Source organism: Canis lupus, chromosome 13 (genome assembly GCF_048164855.1).
Source record: "Canis lupus baileyi chromosome 13, mCanLup2.hap1, whole genome shotgun sequence".
In the NCBI taxonomy this organism is placed as follows: domain Eukaryota; kingdom Metazoa; phylum Chordata; class Mammalia; order Carnivora; family Canidae; genus Canis; species Canis lupus.
The window spans coordinates 23,368,712-23,384,318 of NC_132850.1; the positions used below are offsets into that span (position 1 = coordinate 23,368,712).

General features: G+C 34.7%; 1 protein-coding gene across 2 annotated transcripts in view; it reads right to left on the bottom strand.

Annotated features, from left to right (window-relative positions):
* Positions 1-597: 597 nt before the first annotated feature.
* The window catches only part of PAWR (pro-apoptotic WT1 regulator), a 101,597-nt gene continuing 86,587 nt past the window's right edge, over positions 598-15,607 (bottom strand). The window contains exons 4-6 of one of the 2 annotated variants that reach the window (XM_072772881.1): positions 9,099-9,190; positions 6,529-6,633; positions 598-3,195 (exon numbers count right to left, since the gene is read on the bottom strand). In XM_072772881.1, coding sequence (XP_072628982.1) covers positions 6,578-6,633; positions 9,099-9,190 — 148 coding nt within the window. In that variant the 3' untranslated portion in view covers positions 598-3,195; positions 6,529-6,577. Of the gene's footprint in view, positions 3,196-6,528; positions 6,634-9,045; positions 9,191-15,607 lie in introns of both variants that reach the window. The other variant, XM_072772880.1, reaches the window with a different exon arrangement.

A 15,607-nucleotide genomic window follows, 5' to 3' on the forward strand; every position in this document is an offset into this window, starting at 1 on the left:
CACAGACTCAAGAGTATAAAATACAAAAAAAGATGAAAGATGACCATCACTATACAAATGAATATTGTCTAGGACATCAGATCAGTGATCAAACCCAAGGTCTTTTCTGTTTTATATTACAGTGTTGCATACTGACTTGTATTATTTTCAACAAAGTGTTAGTGGGCTCAAAATGTTACATTTTAATTTCTAATTATAAAAATCCAGGTTAATCCAAAAAACATAAATCCACATATAACTGAGGTAGGTTTTTCACCTTAGGAAAACATTGCTTTAACCACAATTAAAAAGTTACTTTAAAAAAAAAAGAATACATTGCTTCATATGTCTGCCCCTGACATTTAATTTTCTGTTTTAAACTACTTGAGCCAATGTGACAGTGCTAATCTCTACATTTAGTTAATTCCCTAAGAAATATATAAACACTACCCTCTTGCTCTCTAAAGGTAACTGTGGTGCAATAAAATGAGTAACAATCCTAGAAAAATGAAATGGAGGTTATTTTGCTCAAGTTAATGCATGTCAGAAATCAGGGGACAAGAAGTCATGTTCATTTTAAAGTTAGTGAACTGTTTTGAAAATAATATCATAAACACATTAAAACTTTGAATATGCTTTATTATACCATAAATTCCCAGGAAATATAAGAAATATAATTTCTGAATGGAACTAATAATATCACAAATACTAGCACTTTATTGACAACAGCCAAATTTTCTAAGGTAGTGCACATGTATTTAAGTTACCTTTTTAAAATCTCAATGCTTTTTATACATTTCAAAGGGAAATTATAGGAGATTCTAAATTTTTCAATATTCAGTGTAAAAATCTACATGTGATATAAATATACATCTTAAGGGCAGGAGGCAGGACTGCTTGTGAATTGCTTTGCCTGAGTGTCAGGCTCCTGTATTTGCACTAGGTACCATTATGTTTAAGATCAGTGCTGGAAATTTTCCTAATAAACTGAAGAAAAGGATAAGTTTAAAAAACTGCTCAGTCTTTAAAGGCATTAAAAACTGGTATAATTTTGAAAGGGAAATGAAATATCCCTTACTTACATACAGACTAAATAGAAATTTCAAATCCTTTACTGAAAAACCAGCACACGAACATATTTTAAGGCTGGACACGGACAGCATTTTACAACATCCAAAGCTTGCACGCAAAACTAGGTAGTACCAATGTTTCCACCACATGCCTAAGGGTAAGTGAAGGGGGACGAGTGCCCCAGGGCCAGCGCAGCGCAGCGCCGGCGCCTGGCATGCCACTCGGACATGTGGACAGCAGGTCACTCTTCCAGGATGCTGGGTAAACACTCTCTGAAAAGGATGCCCTTATGTAGTAATTCTGCACCTACATCCAGTTTCGATTGAACATTGAACTTTTTGGTAAATGTATTTAAAACCTATGAAAACTTCCCCGGAGACCAGATAAATTATTAAATAAACTATAAGGGGGACAAAACGCTGGTAGCTAACGTATGTTCATTCTAGGGTCTCCAGTGGAAGAGAGAGGAGGAAAGAGGTGACAGCAGCTATTTCCAAACCTAGGTTATGATCAGAATCATCAGATGGTGAAATTTAAAAATTCTGTCCAGGGTCTCACCCTAAATCTATCTAGAAATTACAGCCAGGGAATTATCTGTAAGCAACCCAAGTGATTCAGCCAAGGTTGAAAGTGAGAAGCCAATCTAGGTAATCACAAAGAATTTTAGGATTCAACGTGTGACATTTATCATTTACTCTACATTTGTCCAAATGTCTCACTTCCCTATTTTTCTAATAGTAAATAACGAAGCGACTCGGCAAGTGAAGAAAGAGTCAATACGTTACCAAAATGGATTTTACTATATTTAACTGGACAAATAAGTATAAGTAAAGTATGAGCATATTGCTCAGGATTCAACTACCAGACAGATATTTTTTTAATGTTAATAAATCTTAGAGGGGGTTTCCTTATTCAACATGAAAATTCAATATAAAACGACTCTAAACACTAAGTGATATTTAATAGAAAATTTATACAATTCTTCAAAATTTTTAAAAATTGTTTTACAAAAAAAAAAAATCCAATGTTAGGAAAAAAATAATCCCTTAAATTTGAGGTAGGGGAATAATTCTCTCATATGAGAACAACTATCACAGTGTTACTCTCCAGGTTAGAAATAAGGAAAATATTTCAATACTCTGTTTATGTACTAACTTTGTAAATGTTAAGTATAAATGTTTTAAGTGTGGATAAATATTTTGGTTTTGTTTTTAATGCAAATAATAATTAAAAATATGGATTTTTTTTCTTGTACACACTCCACAACTGATGAGTGAACAACTTTTTAAACATCTATTTTCACTTATAAACCTTGGAATAATAAAAAAGGTAGTACCTACATAAGAAATTTTACAATGAAATTACAATTGTAGGTTTTTCAAAAGCTAAAGTGATTTTAGATTTTTTTCAACATTCAGATACAAAAATTATATATTTTAATTCATTGTAGCACAATTCAAGTATTCTCTAAAATTTTATATTTAGCCAACTAGTACATGATATTAAATGACTTTTCATAATAGCTTTTCTTTTTGAAGATGACTGTTATACAAAATGGTGTGACACTCTAGGACTCTAAATGGCTTAAAATAAGTTGAAAGAACAAATGACAATAGACAAAGCCTTTATGAGAAGTACATCAACAACACATATAAGTTTGCACACATCAGTAATAAGGCAATTGCGGGTAACTCCCCAAAAGTACTGGAATTCATGTAAACAAAGACTATGTATATTCCTTTAGGGAGAAAACACACTACCATAGATAAAATATATTCAAGCGGTTGTGACTTTAAACCATATATTATTTGAATACCACATGGAACCAACAGGCATAACCTATCAATTTAATAACTGAGAGATGTTACTTATTTGTGAAATAGAAGGTTGATACTTTTTTGAAATAATGAAAAAGAAGTATTTTGAAAACATCCACTGTTTTCTAGAAATAAATATACATACTTAATGTATTGCAGCATAGGAGTATTGTCCTAGCATTAACCATAACATTCAATCAGTAGTTTTAAAATATTTTTTCCACATGGGGACTTCAATCTTCTACCTTGTTAGCTGACCAACAACTTTCAAAAGAGTTTTATTTTCCTGCTTTAGTTGTTCATTTTCATCTTCTATGTCATCTAGGTCCTTAAGGAAACAAAAAAGAAAATATTATATGAGTTTTTTAAATACTTAAAAATATTCTAAAGGTGATAAAAACACTTTAAAACACATACATGTGGGCCCCCCGGGTGGGGGTAGCACCGCCTTCAGCCCAGGGCGTGATCCTGGAGACCCAGGATTGAGTCCCATGTCAGGCTCCCTGCATGGAGCCTGTTTCTCCCTCTGCCTGTGCCTCTGCCTCTCTCTTTCTGTGTCTTTCATAAATAAATAAATAAAATCTTTAAAAAAAATTAAAATACATACATGTGCAGCAATATCCACAATAGCCAAACTGTGGAAGGAGCCTCCGTGTCCATCGGCAGATGATGGATAGAGAAGCTGTGGTTTATGTATACAATGGAATATTCCTCAGCCATTAGAAACGACAAATACCCACCATTTGCTTCGATGTGGAGGGACCTGGAGGGTATTATGCTAAGTGAAATAAGTCAATCGGAGAAGGACAAACATTATATGGTCTCATTCATTTGGGGAATATAAAAATTAGTGAAAGGTAATAATGGGAAAGGAGAGAAAATGAGTGAAAATATCAGGGAGGGTGACAAAACACAAGAGACTCCCAATTCTGGGAAATGAACAAGGGGTGGTGGAAAGGGAGGTGGGTGGGGGGTTGAGGTGACTGGGCGATGGGCACTGAGGGGAGCACTTGGCGGGATGAGCACTGGGTGTTATGTTAAATGTTGGCAAATTCAACTCCAATAAAAAAGAAATATAAATTAATTAATTAATTAATTAATTAATTAATTAAAAAATAAAATAGTGGAGAAAAAATAAAATAAAATACATACATGCAAAGATAATTCATACAAGCATTTAATTTGGAAAAAACAAGTGCCAAGTGCCAATTCTGAAAACAACTTTAGATGGAATACACCCCCCCGCCTGAAGGGAGCATCCACTTCAAGTCCTTCTCATTAGTATCACGATAAGATAGATCATCTCGTGCCAGATTTTTCAGTTTAAGAGAAGCCAAAAATCAGAATTCTTTAATTTGTATGTCTTCCAATTTTTAATCATTATAAATATCTAATTTTTTAGCTAAAAACAGATCTCCACTTCCCCCAAATTGAGGGCTAAAGAAAATACATATGTGGGCAATGCAATATAAGGCTCAGGACCTCGGATTACAGTCTGTCAAATGGGGCATCAAAAAGATCAAGGTGTAAGGGTGTTTTTGTTTTTTTTTAAGATTTTATTTATTTATTCATGAGAGACACACACAGAGAGAGGCAGAGACACAGGCAGAGGGAGAAGCAGGCTCCATGCAGGGAGCCTGATGTGGGACTAGATCCTGAGACCCTAGGGTCATGCCCTGGGCTGAAGGCAGCCGCTGAACCGCTGAGACACCCAGGGGTCCCCAGGGCGTAAGTTCTGAATGCACCCCTCTCACTCTGTAGGATCTTGAACAAGAGTGCACGTTGTGAGGTGAAAATCTAGAGCATTGAGTTGATCTGGTTCAATTTGTGTTAAGCTTTTCTCTAACATCGTGTTTGAGGAGGTTAAAGAAAAATGAAAGCCACTAAACTAAGTAATTATCCTCCAGCTTTAAAGTCATATGATTCCACGTCTCCGTTCCCTATATCAATCCTAGTGCCAAATATATAACCATCTGGTAAATATGAAGATAATCCACTCTAAGTTTCATTTAGAAGAAACTATTTCAAGGCATTATGTTTACTGATAGTTGTGAAAGCACACATTTTAAAATTTATCCTTGTATTTCAAAATACTAAAAACTTGGAGTAATCAATTTAAATTATAAGCATTCTGCTGGATAACAGCATTCTAATAAATTTAGCATACTACCTTTGGACAATAGGTAAACGTTTTTAAAATGTGCAAAAACAGAATCTGCATTTACTCACAAACTAAATGAATGATGGTGGGGAACTTACTTGTTGAAAGCAACAACAAAAAACATACAAGATTTCAAGAATTACTACAACTGAGACCCAAGATTTATTTCTTTTTGAGACCTAAGATTTAGAATTAAATAATAAATTATATTCCTGTATCATCACTAAGTTATAAGCTATAAGAGCAGGTGTTTTATCTTTTTAATGCACACAGTGCCTAAGACAGTACTAATATATCACAGACATCAAAACTATTTTCAGATTTTATTAAATCATATTCCAAAACCAACAGAGGCAGATTTCCCGGGTTCTAACCAAGATGAAAGACTGTCTACAATTATGGAAGAGCTTAGACTTGGGGCTATGGAATACCTAATGTCAAATACTGGCTCAGATAGTTATTATGTGATTACTAACTATGATTTGAGCAAGTTAAACTCTAAGTTTCGCAGTCTTCATCTATTACCTGTAGTTAATGCTCCAGAGCTTTATTAGAATGGATCTGCACATAAGGAGGCCTCTATTTTCTCTTCTTTCATTGTTAGAGTTAAAATTGGCTTAGGAATCTGTTCCCCTTTTCCCTGAAGCAAACGTATTTCCATCTTATTTAGAGCCTTTTAATATGCAGAACTATGGAATCTCTTCTCAACACTATTACCTAAATATGGCTTAGCACTAATACCTGCTTCTTAAGCAAAAAATAAATTCTAGGGCTGGGGATCCCTGGGTGGCGCAGCGGTTTAGCACCTGCCTTTGGCCCAGGGCGCGATTCTGGAGACCCGGGATCGAATCCCACGTCGGGCTCCCGGTGCATGGAGCCTGCTTCTCCCTCTGCCTGTGTCTCTGCCTCTCTCTCTCTCTCTCTATGACTATCATAAATAAATAAAAATTAAAAAAAAATTCTAGGGCTGAATGCAAGAAAAAGAGTTACAAAATAGTATAATAGAGACCTCGGGGGGGTAAGCTAAACCTAAAGTGGGGGGTGTCTAAGTATAACTGGAGAGGGAAAAACTGGTGAAAATACACACAAAGACATCTGGAGTTTCTTATGGCAAGAAAGTAGCAAGTTTAGTTGTTCACTGAGGCAACTCTGTGCCAATATCCTTTTATGTGTGGTGGTGACCAAGCTGCCTCTCACCTCCAGACTCTTAACAAAGCACTGAACTAATCCATTCATCAGTCCATCCCCAAAAGAATAGTATTAACTGAATACAACTGATAACTGGCCAGAGGAAATCAGTTTATAGAATGAAATGATGATTCTTACTACCACAAATTACCATCTCATTAAAAAAATAATGAAATTAAATAATCTCTTCATATACATATATTTTCATGTATACATATACAGATTTCATGTTTACATATACATATTTTTTTCAGTTGCCAGGAAAAAAAAAGAAGAAAAAAAACTATGAAACTGGAATGTGTGAATACTCACTCTATTTAACAAATCAATTTCTTCTTTGAGTTTTCCGATCATTTCCTCTTTATCTTGCATTAGTCTCACAAGTCGTAAGTTTTCTTGCCTTTCTCTTACTACTTCCTGGTAGATATAATTACAAAGTATTAATTGGGAAGTAACTGGCTGTTTTTAACCTTAAATAACATGCATCTGTCAAGTCTGGCGTAGTGCCTTAGACATAGGAAGATTTCCAATGCATTTCTTAAGTAACCTGTGAGGGAAGGAAAAACCTATCCTAAGAAAGACCCAAAGAATGAGAGGAATACAGGAGTTGTAAGATGTATTTTTTTTTGTCTCAAAGATTTATTTATTTCAGAGAGAGAGAGTCCGCAAGTGCAAGTGTGTGTGAGCATGGGCAGAGGAGCAGAGTTGGACAGGCTCCAAGCAAACTCCTTGCTGAGCATGGAGCCCCAGGCCGCCTTGATCCCACAATCCATGAGATCATGACCTGAAACCAAGAGTTGGATGCTTAACCAACTGAGCCATCCAGGTGCTCCATATTTCTGAATATGATTACACAATTCTTTAACACTATTACCCGGGGCACCTAAGTGGCTCAGTCAGTTAAATGTCTGCCTTGATATGATCCCAGGGTCCTGGGATCAAGCCCTGGGTCGAGCTCCCTTATTCAGTGGGGAGTCTGCTTTTCCCTCTCCCTCTGCACCCCCCCCCCAACTTGTTCTCTTTCTCTATTTCAAATAAATAAGTTCTTAAAAACAAAACAATACAAATACCCAATGACTTACCCTCCTTTAACTTTTCACCACCATTAGTAATGAAGTAGCTTACATTTTTAATGGATAATATCCTGTTTGAGGAAATTCAAATTTTTTATTCAAAATACAAGGTTTGGGCCGCCTGGGTGGCTCAGTCAGTTAAATGTCCACCTTAGGATCAGATCATGATCCCTGGGTCCCGGGATCAAGTCCCACATCAGGCTCCCTGCTCAGTGGGGAGTCTGCTTCTCCCTCTACCTGCTGCTCTCCCTGCTTGGGCTCTCTCTCTGACAGATAAATACAATCTTTTTAAAAATCTTAATTCAAAATACAAAGTTGAAGGGGCACCTGGGTGGCCCAGTCCACTAAGCCTCCGACTCAGGCAGTGATCTCAGAGTAGTTAGATAGAGCCCCTTGTCAGCTCCACCTCAGCAGGAGTCCGTTTAGGATTCTCTCATTCTCCCTGCCCCCACAATAAATAAATAAATAAATCTTTTTAAGAAATACAAAGTTTAAGAAAAGGTGATGGCTGTATGGAAACCTCTAAACAGAAAAATAATGGTCCTCGAGGTTGCCTGTGGATCTGCTAGTTAATAGATAAAATAAAGGAACTGAAATAGATTACTGGTTTTTAAACTTTTTTTCTTTAAATAACACAACACCTTTTCCAAAGAAATCTTATTTAGAATCCAGGGCCTTGGGCTGGGTGGACTATATTGGGGGTGAAAGAAAAGCAAAACTGAAAAATTTTGCACAGAATTTAATCTCTATCCTATTAACCCTCAGAAAAGGCGACCAGTCACCCTCATTTATCAGCTGTTGCCAAACTACTAGGAAGTGGATCCAAATTTGTGGGGAGCTGTAAAAGTCTTTCTGAAGAAACACTTGAAACCTATTAGACTATGTATTCCTTAAAGTTTTTAATTTAAACTCACAGAAACATATCAAAAACTGAGATGTGAACTAAAAACATTTATAATGCCATAAAATTTTTTTAAATTAAATTTCTAAGTAAAACAATCTTTATATCACAGGGAATAATTTCAATTCATCAAAACAAAACATATTTTCAACAATCAGAAAGTAATCAGCACCATTAGCAACTTCACAGATTAAATGTCGACAGAAGAAAACCTGAGTGTATGGTTAATAAATTTATGCCAATATTCATTTAACCTGTTTTCAAGGATACTCCTAAACAGGCTTATTCTGACAATAGTTTCAAACACCAAAGATAGCTCTAGGGTCAAACTAGAAACCAGAAGAAAGTCTACAAATGATAAACTGTACAGATAACGTAATAAACGCACAGCAGGACACACTGCCAGCATAGACTTGTAACCATTTCAAAGACAGACTGTCTTTAATATATTAGAGGTAACTTGAGGCAGAATGGAAGTGCCCATTAAATATTTTTTTTGGTGCCCATTAAATATTAAGGAATATAAGAATAGGCTCCATTCCTAAAAATCTTAACATCAACAGAACTGGATAGGAAAGTATTAAGGCAATCAGAAAATGCCTAGCCACAATGCATCTGGAAAATATATACTTAAGACCGTGATTCAGAACTGCTACTTGACTATATATGGAAATGCCAATTAACACTAATGATATCTTCCACTAGCGCCTCTCATTTTTTCCCCTTTGTTGGCACTCTCTCTCCCGTACAAATTTCAATTTATTTTCTCAGCTGCTATAAAAGTAAGAAAAAAAAAAAAAAGGAATCCCAATGGTATATTAATTTTATCAATCTTAAGTAATTTGTAATTCATACCTTTTCAAGATCTTCAATTTTCTTTTCCAACATGCTACTTGAGACCAAATTACCTGAAGTATTTGCATCCCTGTTATATCGGCTGAACCCACTTCTATCTGTTCGGGGATATCTACTTGAGACATCTTCTTCAGAGGCAGTTGTGCTATGGAAATAAAAAGATGTATTTTATAAGTACCTAATACTCAGCAAGAAGAATGCCAGGAATATTTTCTATTCACCTGAGATAATTACCATTCCCTGAGGACATATGGTTTTAGTAGCCGACTCATTTATAACTAAAGAAATTAATTATTCCAACACAACCAAAAAAATTTTTTTTAGTTAATTCTTTTGACCAATAATTACTGAGTAGCTGCTAAGTACCAGACACTGTTCTAGGCAGGAAGATGTAACAGCAACAAAGACATGGACTCTGCCTTTCATAGGGCTTTCAGTTTACCAGGGAACAAAACCAATCATAATAAAGCAAGATGACCATGACAATAAGGTAAGAGGCCTAAGGTACTATGACAACTATGACAGGAGACTTAAGGTAGATTATCTGTGACGGAAAAGCATTTTGTTTCCTTTTTCTTAAGTTCCAATCCATCATGGACTAATACTACTTGTAAGATAAAATAAAAACAAACTAGTAGAAAAATAAAAATTTAGAAGGCCATATAAAATACAATTTCAATGTTTTATTAGCTATGCCCACGAAATTAATTTCAATAATATAATTAGAATGAACAGAAAAAAGAATTACATAAAACTGTGTGCTTTCACTGAAGTATGCATATAGGCAATCACAGAAAACAGCCATCACACTAATAACTTTTGTCATTTCAGAATTCTAACTTAACTCAAAGTGATGACCGACTGAAATGGGAATTCTTCATATCAAATACCAGTTCAAACTCTCTGAACTAATAGTATGTAAGAGTTTTTAATGTTATAAGTGAGTTTGCTTCTTGTTTTTTTTTGTATTTGTTACCCATTACTGCATTAAAAACTACACCAAAATTGGTGGCTTAAAACAACACACGCTTATTATCTCATCATTTCTGTTGGTCAGAAATCTGGAAGCAATTTAGCTGAGTGGTTATGTTTCAAGGTCTTTTATGAGGTTTTGGTCAGGTCTGCAGTCATGTGAAGGCTTGACTGGTCTAGAGAATTCGCCGTTAAGTTCACTCACATGGCTGATGGCAAAAGGCTTCAGTTTCTAACTGGCTGTTGACCAAAAGCCTCAGTTCTCAGTACGCAGGCTTCTCCACTGGGCAGTTTACCACATGGCAGCTGGTTTCCAGAACAGACAAGACAGACACGCATATCTGCTATGACCTAATCTTACAAGTGACATCCTATCACATCAACCCTACGCATACTGCCGTGTGGAAATGGATTGCAAGATGTAAATACAGGAGGCAGGGCATCCATCTGGGAGCTCTCTCAGAGGCTGGCTACTTCTATGGTTTCTTTTAACAGCACTTAACAGAGAAACTGGTTCCATAGATGTACGTTGACAGGAATAGAAGAGATTTTAAAGCAATTTCAGCTCAGGGTATTAATTTTTAACTTTTAACTCAAAATCCAGAAAATGATGCTTTTAAAAATTTGTCCTCAATCCTTTGTTGGTAGCCAAAACCAATAACTTATCCATCAAAATTATAATTCAGTCTAAAATAGCTTTTGATAAAAAACAATGGATTCTTAAACTATTAATTTCCTATGCATTGGTTTTCTTTCAATGAAAAATGAAACTCAAAGTGTGTCTTAACCAAATTTGTAAATTTGACAAACTTCTTACCAAGTTTGTCTTACCCATTTGATTTTAACATTTATAAATGTGCACTACAAGAATTACCAACTACTTTACTGATAATTGGTACTATACTGTGAAACCCATAACAATTTATGGAAACTTTTCCCCCAAATTTCTAACTTTCATTTTTGTCCTTTGATATTATGTAACATTAAAAACATCTGACATTCTTTTTTGTGTGGAAGGCTAGTAAGGTCATTTTCTTAAAAGAGTAGGGCTATCAGATAAATAAGTCTAATTCACATATTTAATAAGTTTGGGGACCAAACTGGTTTCGTATCTTGCAAAAACACTAAGCATTCATCCCAAAGTTCAAACACTTTTGTTGGAATATTTTCCTTTGAAAATTATTGTATTCCTTAGCGTATAGTAACAGTCGACTGGCTCAGCTTCCAAACTATCACTTATTTTTTTTAAAAAAAATCTCAAATTTATTGCATTAGTGTAAGCAATTCACACTTTTATAGTGAACTACTGCTAATCTAGCTGATATAGCAAGTACACTGTTTAGTTCAGCTGACATAGCAAGACTTTCTCAATGAAAGAAGCAGGACGTTGCTTTACATTATGGCACAAGTTCCAGCATGTTTTTCTTGTCACCAGCTCTCTATAATCAGAACATACTCCCACAAAAGCAAAGCAAAACTGCAAACCACATTGGTTGATTTGTTAACCCTTTAAAATTTTAAATAACTCACAGTAAGCTCCATTTGTCAGCAAGTAAGTTGAAAAATAAATTCTGCCTTCATATCACTGTCATATTAACAAAATCAACGTGTTAATCAAATTGTAATAAAAATTACTTTCCTAAGCTTATTTGTCTCAGAGAGTCAGTCGGTCTTCTGTATCACTAAATTATTCCCAAGTATATCAAGCTATGGTGTTGTCAAAAAGTATTACATGAACTACCTTCTTTGCTACTACAGATTCATCCAACATTTCCAAACAAACATCTTTGTCTTTTTGTTTGTATGTAGTTGTTTTCAATGTTAGCAACATGAAACGAGACTTAAAAAGAAACGAAAAAAGCCCTAATGGTTACATATGAAATCCTGGAGATCTGCTTCTGTCAGCTTCTTAACTGTAATATTTCTTCTTTCAAAATGCATTTGTGGTTGTGAATGTATTTATGTAATACTTATAAATGCCACTTAAACAACCCACTGTGGTTTTAGCACTTCCCCATCAATTATGGCTAAAAATTGAACTCAGTACAGGCATTCCTCAGAGATACTTTGGGTTTGGTTCCAGACCACCACAATGAAGCAAGTCTCGCAAAAGAGGATCAAATGATTTTTTTCTGGTTTCCCAGTGCATATAAAAGTTATGTTACACCATATTGAAACCTCTTTTTTAAATTTTATATAACTATGTCAGTAAGTTTTTTTATGTTTTTATTTAAATTCTAGTTAGTTAACATACAGTACAATATTGGTTTCAGGAGTAGAATTCAGTGATTCATCACTTACATACAACATCTAGTGCTCATCATAACATGTGCCCTCTTTACACCCATCACCCATTTAGCCCATCCCCAACCCACCTCCCTCCATTAACCCTGTTTATCCCCTATCGTTGAGTCTCTTAAGGCTTGTTTCCCTCTCCTTGCTTTTCCCCCTTCCCATATGTTCACCTATTTTGTTTCTTAAATTTCACATATGAGTGAAATCATAGGGTTATTTGTCTTTCTCTGACTTATTTTGCTTAGCATAATATACTCTGGCTCCATCCACATTATTGCAAATGGCAAGATTTCATTCTTTTTGATGGCTGAGTAATATCCAGATCATCTGTATCCATTCAAACTATGGAAACATAGTTTGCCTAGTGTTGATACTGCTGCTATAAACATCAGGGTGCATATATCCCTTCAAATCTGTGTTGTTGTATCCTTTGAGTAAATACCTAATAGTGCAACTGCTGGCTCATAGGGCAGTTCTATTTTTAACTTTTTGAAGAACCTCCATACTGTTTTCCAGAGTGGCTGCACCAGCTTGCAAGACAGAATGCCCACTCTCACCGCTTTTATTCAACATAGTACTGGTGGTTTTAGTCACAGCAATCAGACAGTATAATGATATAAAAGGCATCCAAATTGATAACGAAAAAGTAAAACTCTATTTGCAGATGATATGATACTATATACAGAAAACCCTAAAGAATCTATCAAAAGACTACTAGAACTGATAGATGAATTCAGCAAAGCAGCAGGATACAAAATAGATATAAAGAAATCTGTTGCATTCCTATACATTAATAATAAAACAGTAGGAAGTGAAATTAAGAAAACAATCCCATTTACAAAAACTATACCATAAGCAACAAAATATCCAGGAATAAACTTAACCAAAGAGGTAAAAGATCTATACTCTGAAAAGTATAAAGCACTGATGAAAGAAATTCAAGATGAACAAAGAAATGGAAAAATATTCCATGCTCATGGATTGGAAGAACAAATATTGTTAAAATGTCTATACTACCCAGAGCAATCTACACATTTAAATGCAATCTTTACCAAAATATCAACAGATTTTTTCACAGAACTAGAACAAACAACCCTGAAATTTGTATGGAATCACAAAAGACCTCAAATAGCCAAAGCAATCTTGAAAAAGAAAAACTAAACTGGAAGTATAACAATTCCAGATCTTAAGTTGTATTACAAAACAGTGGTAATTAAACAGTATGGTACTGACATATAGAAATAAATGCACAGATAAATGAAATAGAAAACCAGGAAATAAACCTACAATTATACAGTGAATTAATCTTTGACAAAGAGGGAAAGAATATACAATGGGAAAAGGTCTCTTCAACAAATAGTGCTGGGACAACTGGACAGCAATAGGCAGAAGAATGAAACTGGACCAGTTTCTTTCATCATACACAAAAATAAACTCAAAGTGGATTGAATACCTAAATGTAAGACCTGAAACCATAAAAATCCTTGAAGAGAGTACAGGCAGTAATCTCTCAGGGCCATAACAACATTTTTCTAGATATGTCTCCTAGGCGAAGGAAATAAAAGCAAAAATAGATTATTGGGATGGCAAAAAATAAAGTTTCTACACAGCAAAGGAAACAATTGAACTAAAGGGCAATCTACTGAATGAGAGAAGATATCTGCAAATGACAAATCTGATAAAGGGTTAGTATCCGAAAGAACTGATACAACTCAATATCCCAAAACAAATAATCCAATTAAAAAATGGGTAGAAGACATAAACAGATATTTCTCCAAAGAAAACATACAGATAGTCAATAGGCACATAAAGAATTCTCAACATCAGTCATTATCAGAGAAATGCACATCAAACTACAACATAATATCACCTCACGACTCACAGAATGGCTAAAATCAAAAACACAAGAAACAAGTGTTGACAAGGATGTGGATAAAAAGGATCCTCTTGTACTATTGGTAAAAATACAAATTGGCACAACCATTGTGGAAAACAGTATGGAGGTTCCTCAAAAAATTAAAACTAGAACTACCCTATGACCTACAAATCACACTGCTGAGTATTTAACCAAAAACTATGAAAACACTAATTCAAAGGGATACATGCACCCCTATATTTATTACAGCTTTTTACAATAGCCAAACTATGGAAGCAACCCAAGTGTCCATCAATAGATGAATGGATAAAGAAGAGGTGATATACATATACACACACACACACACACACACACACAACCTATATTGTGTTAGCTATTCTCATTCGGGTTTTTTGTTTTTTGTTTTTGTTTTTTTGCCTATCCGTGTAAACTTTAGCATTAATTTGTTAATACAAAATAACTTGCTGAGATTTTGGTTGGGCTTGCATTGACTACAGATCAAGTTGAGAAGAATTGATGCTTTGCTAATATTCAGTCTTCCTATTCATTAGCTGAGAATATCTCCATTTATTTAGTTCTTTTTTGATATCTTTCTTTAGAATTTTGTAGTTTTCCTCATATAGATGCAGTACTTTCTTACTATATTTATACCTAAATATTTTGTTTTGGGGGGAGCTTAATGTAAATATTGTGTTTTGAATTTCAAATTCCAGTTGTTTATTGCTAGTATATAGGACAGTGATTGATTGACTTTTGTGTTTTAAACTTGTATCCTGCAACCTTGCTATAACTTGTAATTGTTTGTTAGTTGCAAGAATTTTTTGTTGATTATTTTGGATTTTCTGCATAGACAATGATGTCATCATTGAACAAATAGTTTTATTTTTGTCTTCCCAATCTGTATACCTTTTTCCTTTTCTTGTTTTGTTACATTAGCTGAGACTTCCTCTAAGATGTTGCAAATGAGTTCTGAGAGGAGACATTCTACCCTTGTTCCTGGTCCTAGCAAGGTAGCTTCAAGTGTCTCACCATTTAATGTAATGTAGGTTTCTTGTAGGTATTCTTTATCAAGGTGAGGAAATTCCCTTTTGTGTTTGTCTTAGAATTTTCTTCATGAGTAGGTGTTGGATTTTGCCATATTTTTTTTCTACATCTATTTGTATGATCATTTGATTTTTCTTCTTTAGCCTGTTGATGTGATGGATTACGTTGACTTTTTTGAACATTTTGTGTGTGTGTGTGTTTAATCATCATCATGTGTACTTTTTAAACCCTATCCTCTATTTCACCCATCTCCCAACCCAACTGCCTTTGGTATCCATCAGTTTTTTCTTTCTAATTAAGAGTTTGTTTCTTGGTTTGTCTCTTTTATTTCCTTTGCTAATTTATTTCTTTCTTAAATTCCACATATTAGTGAGA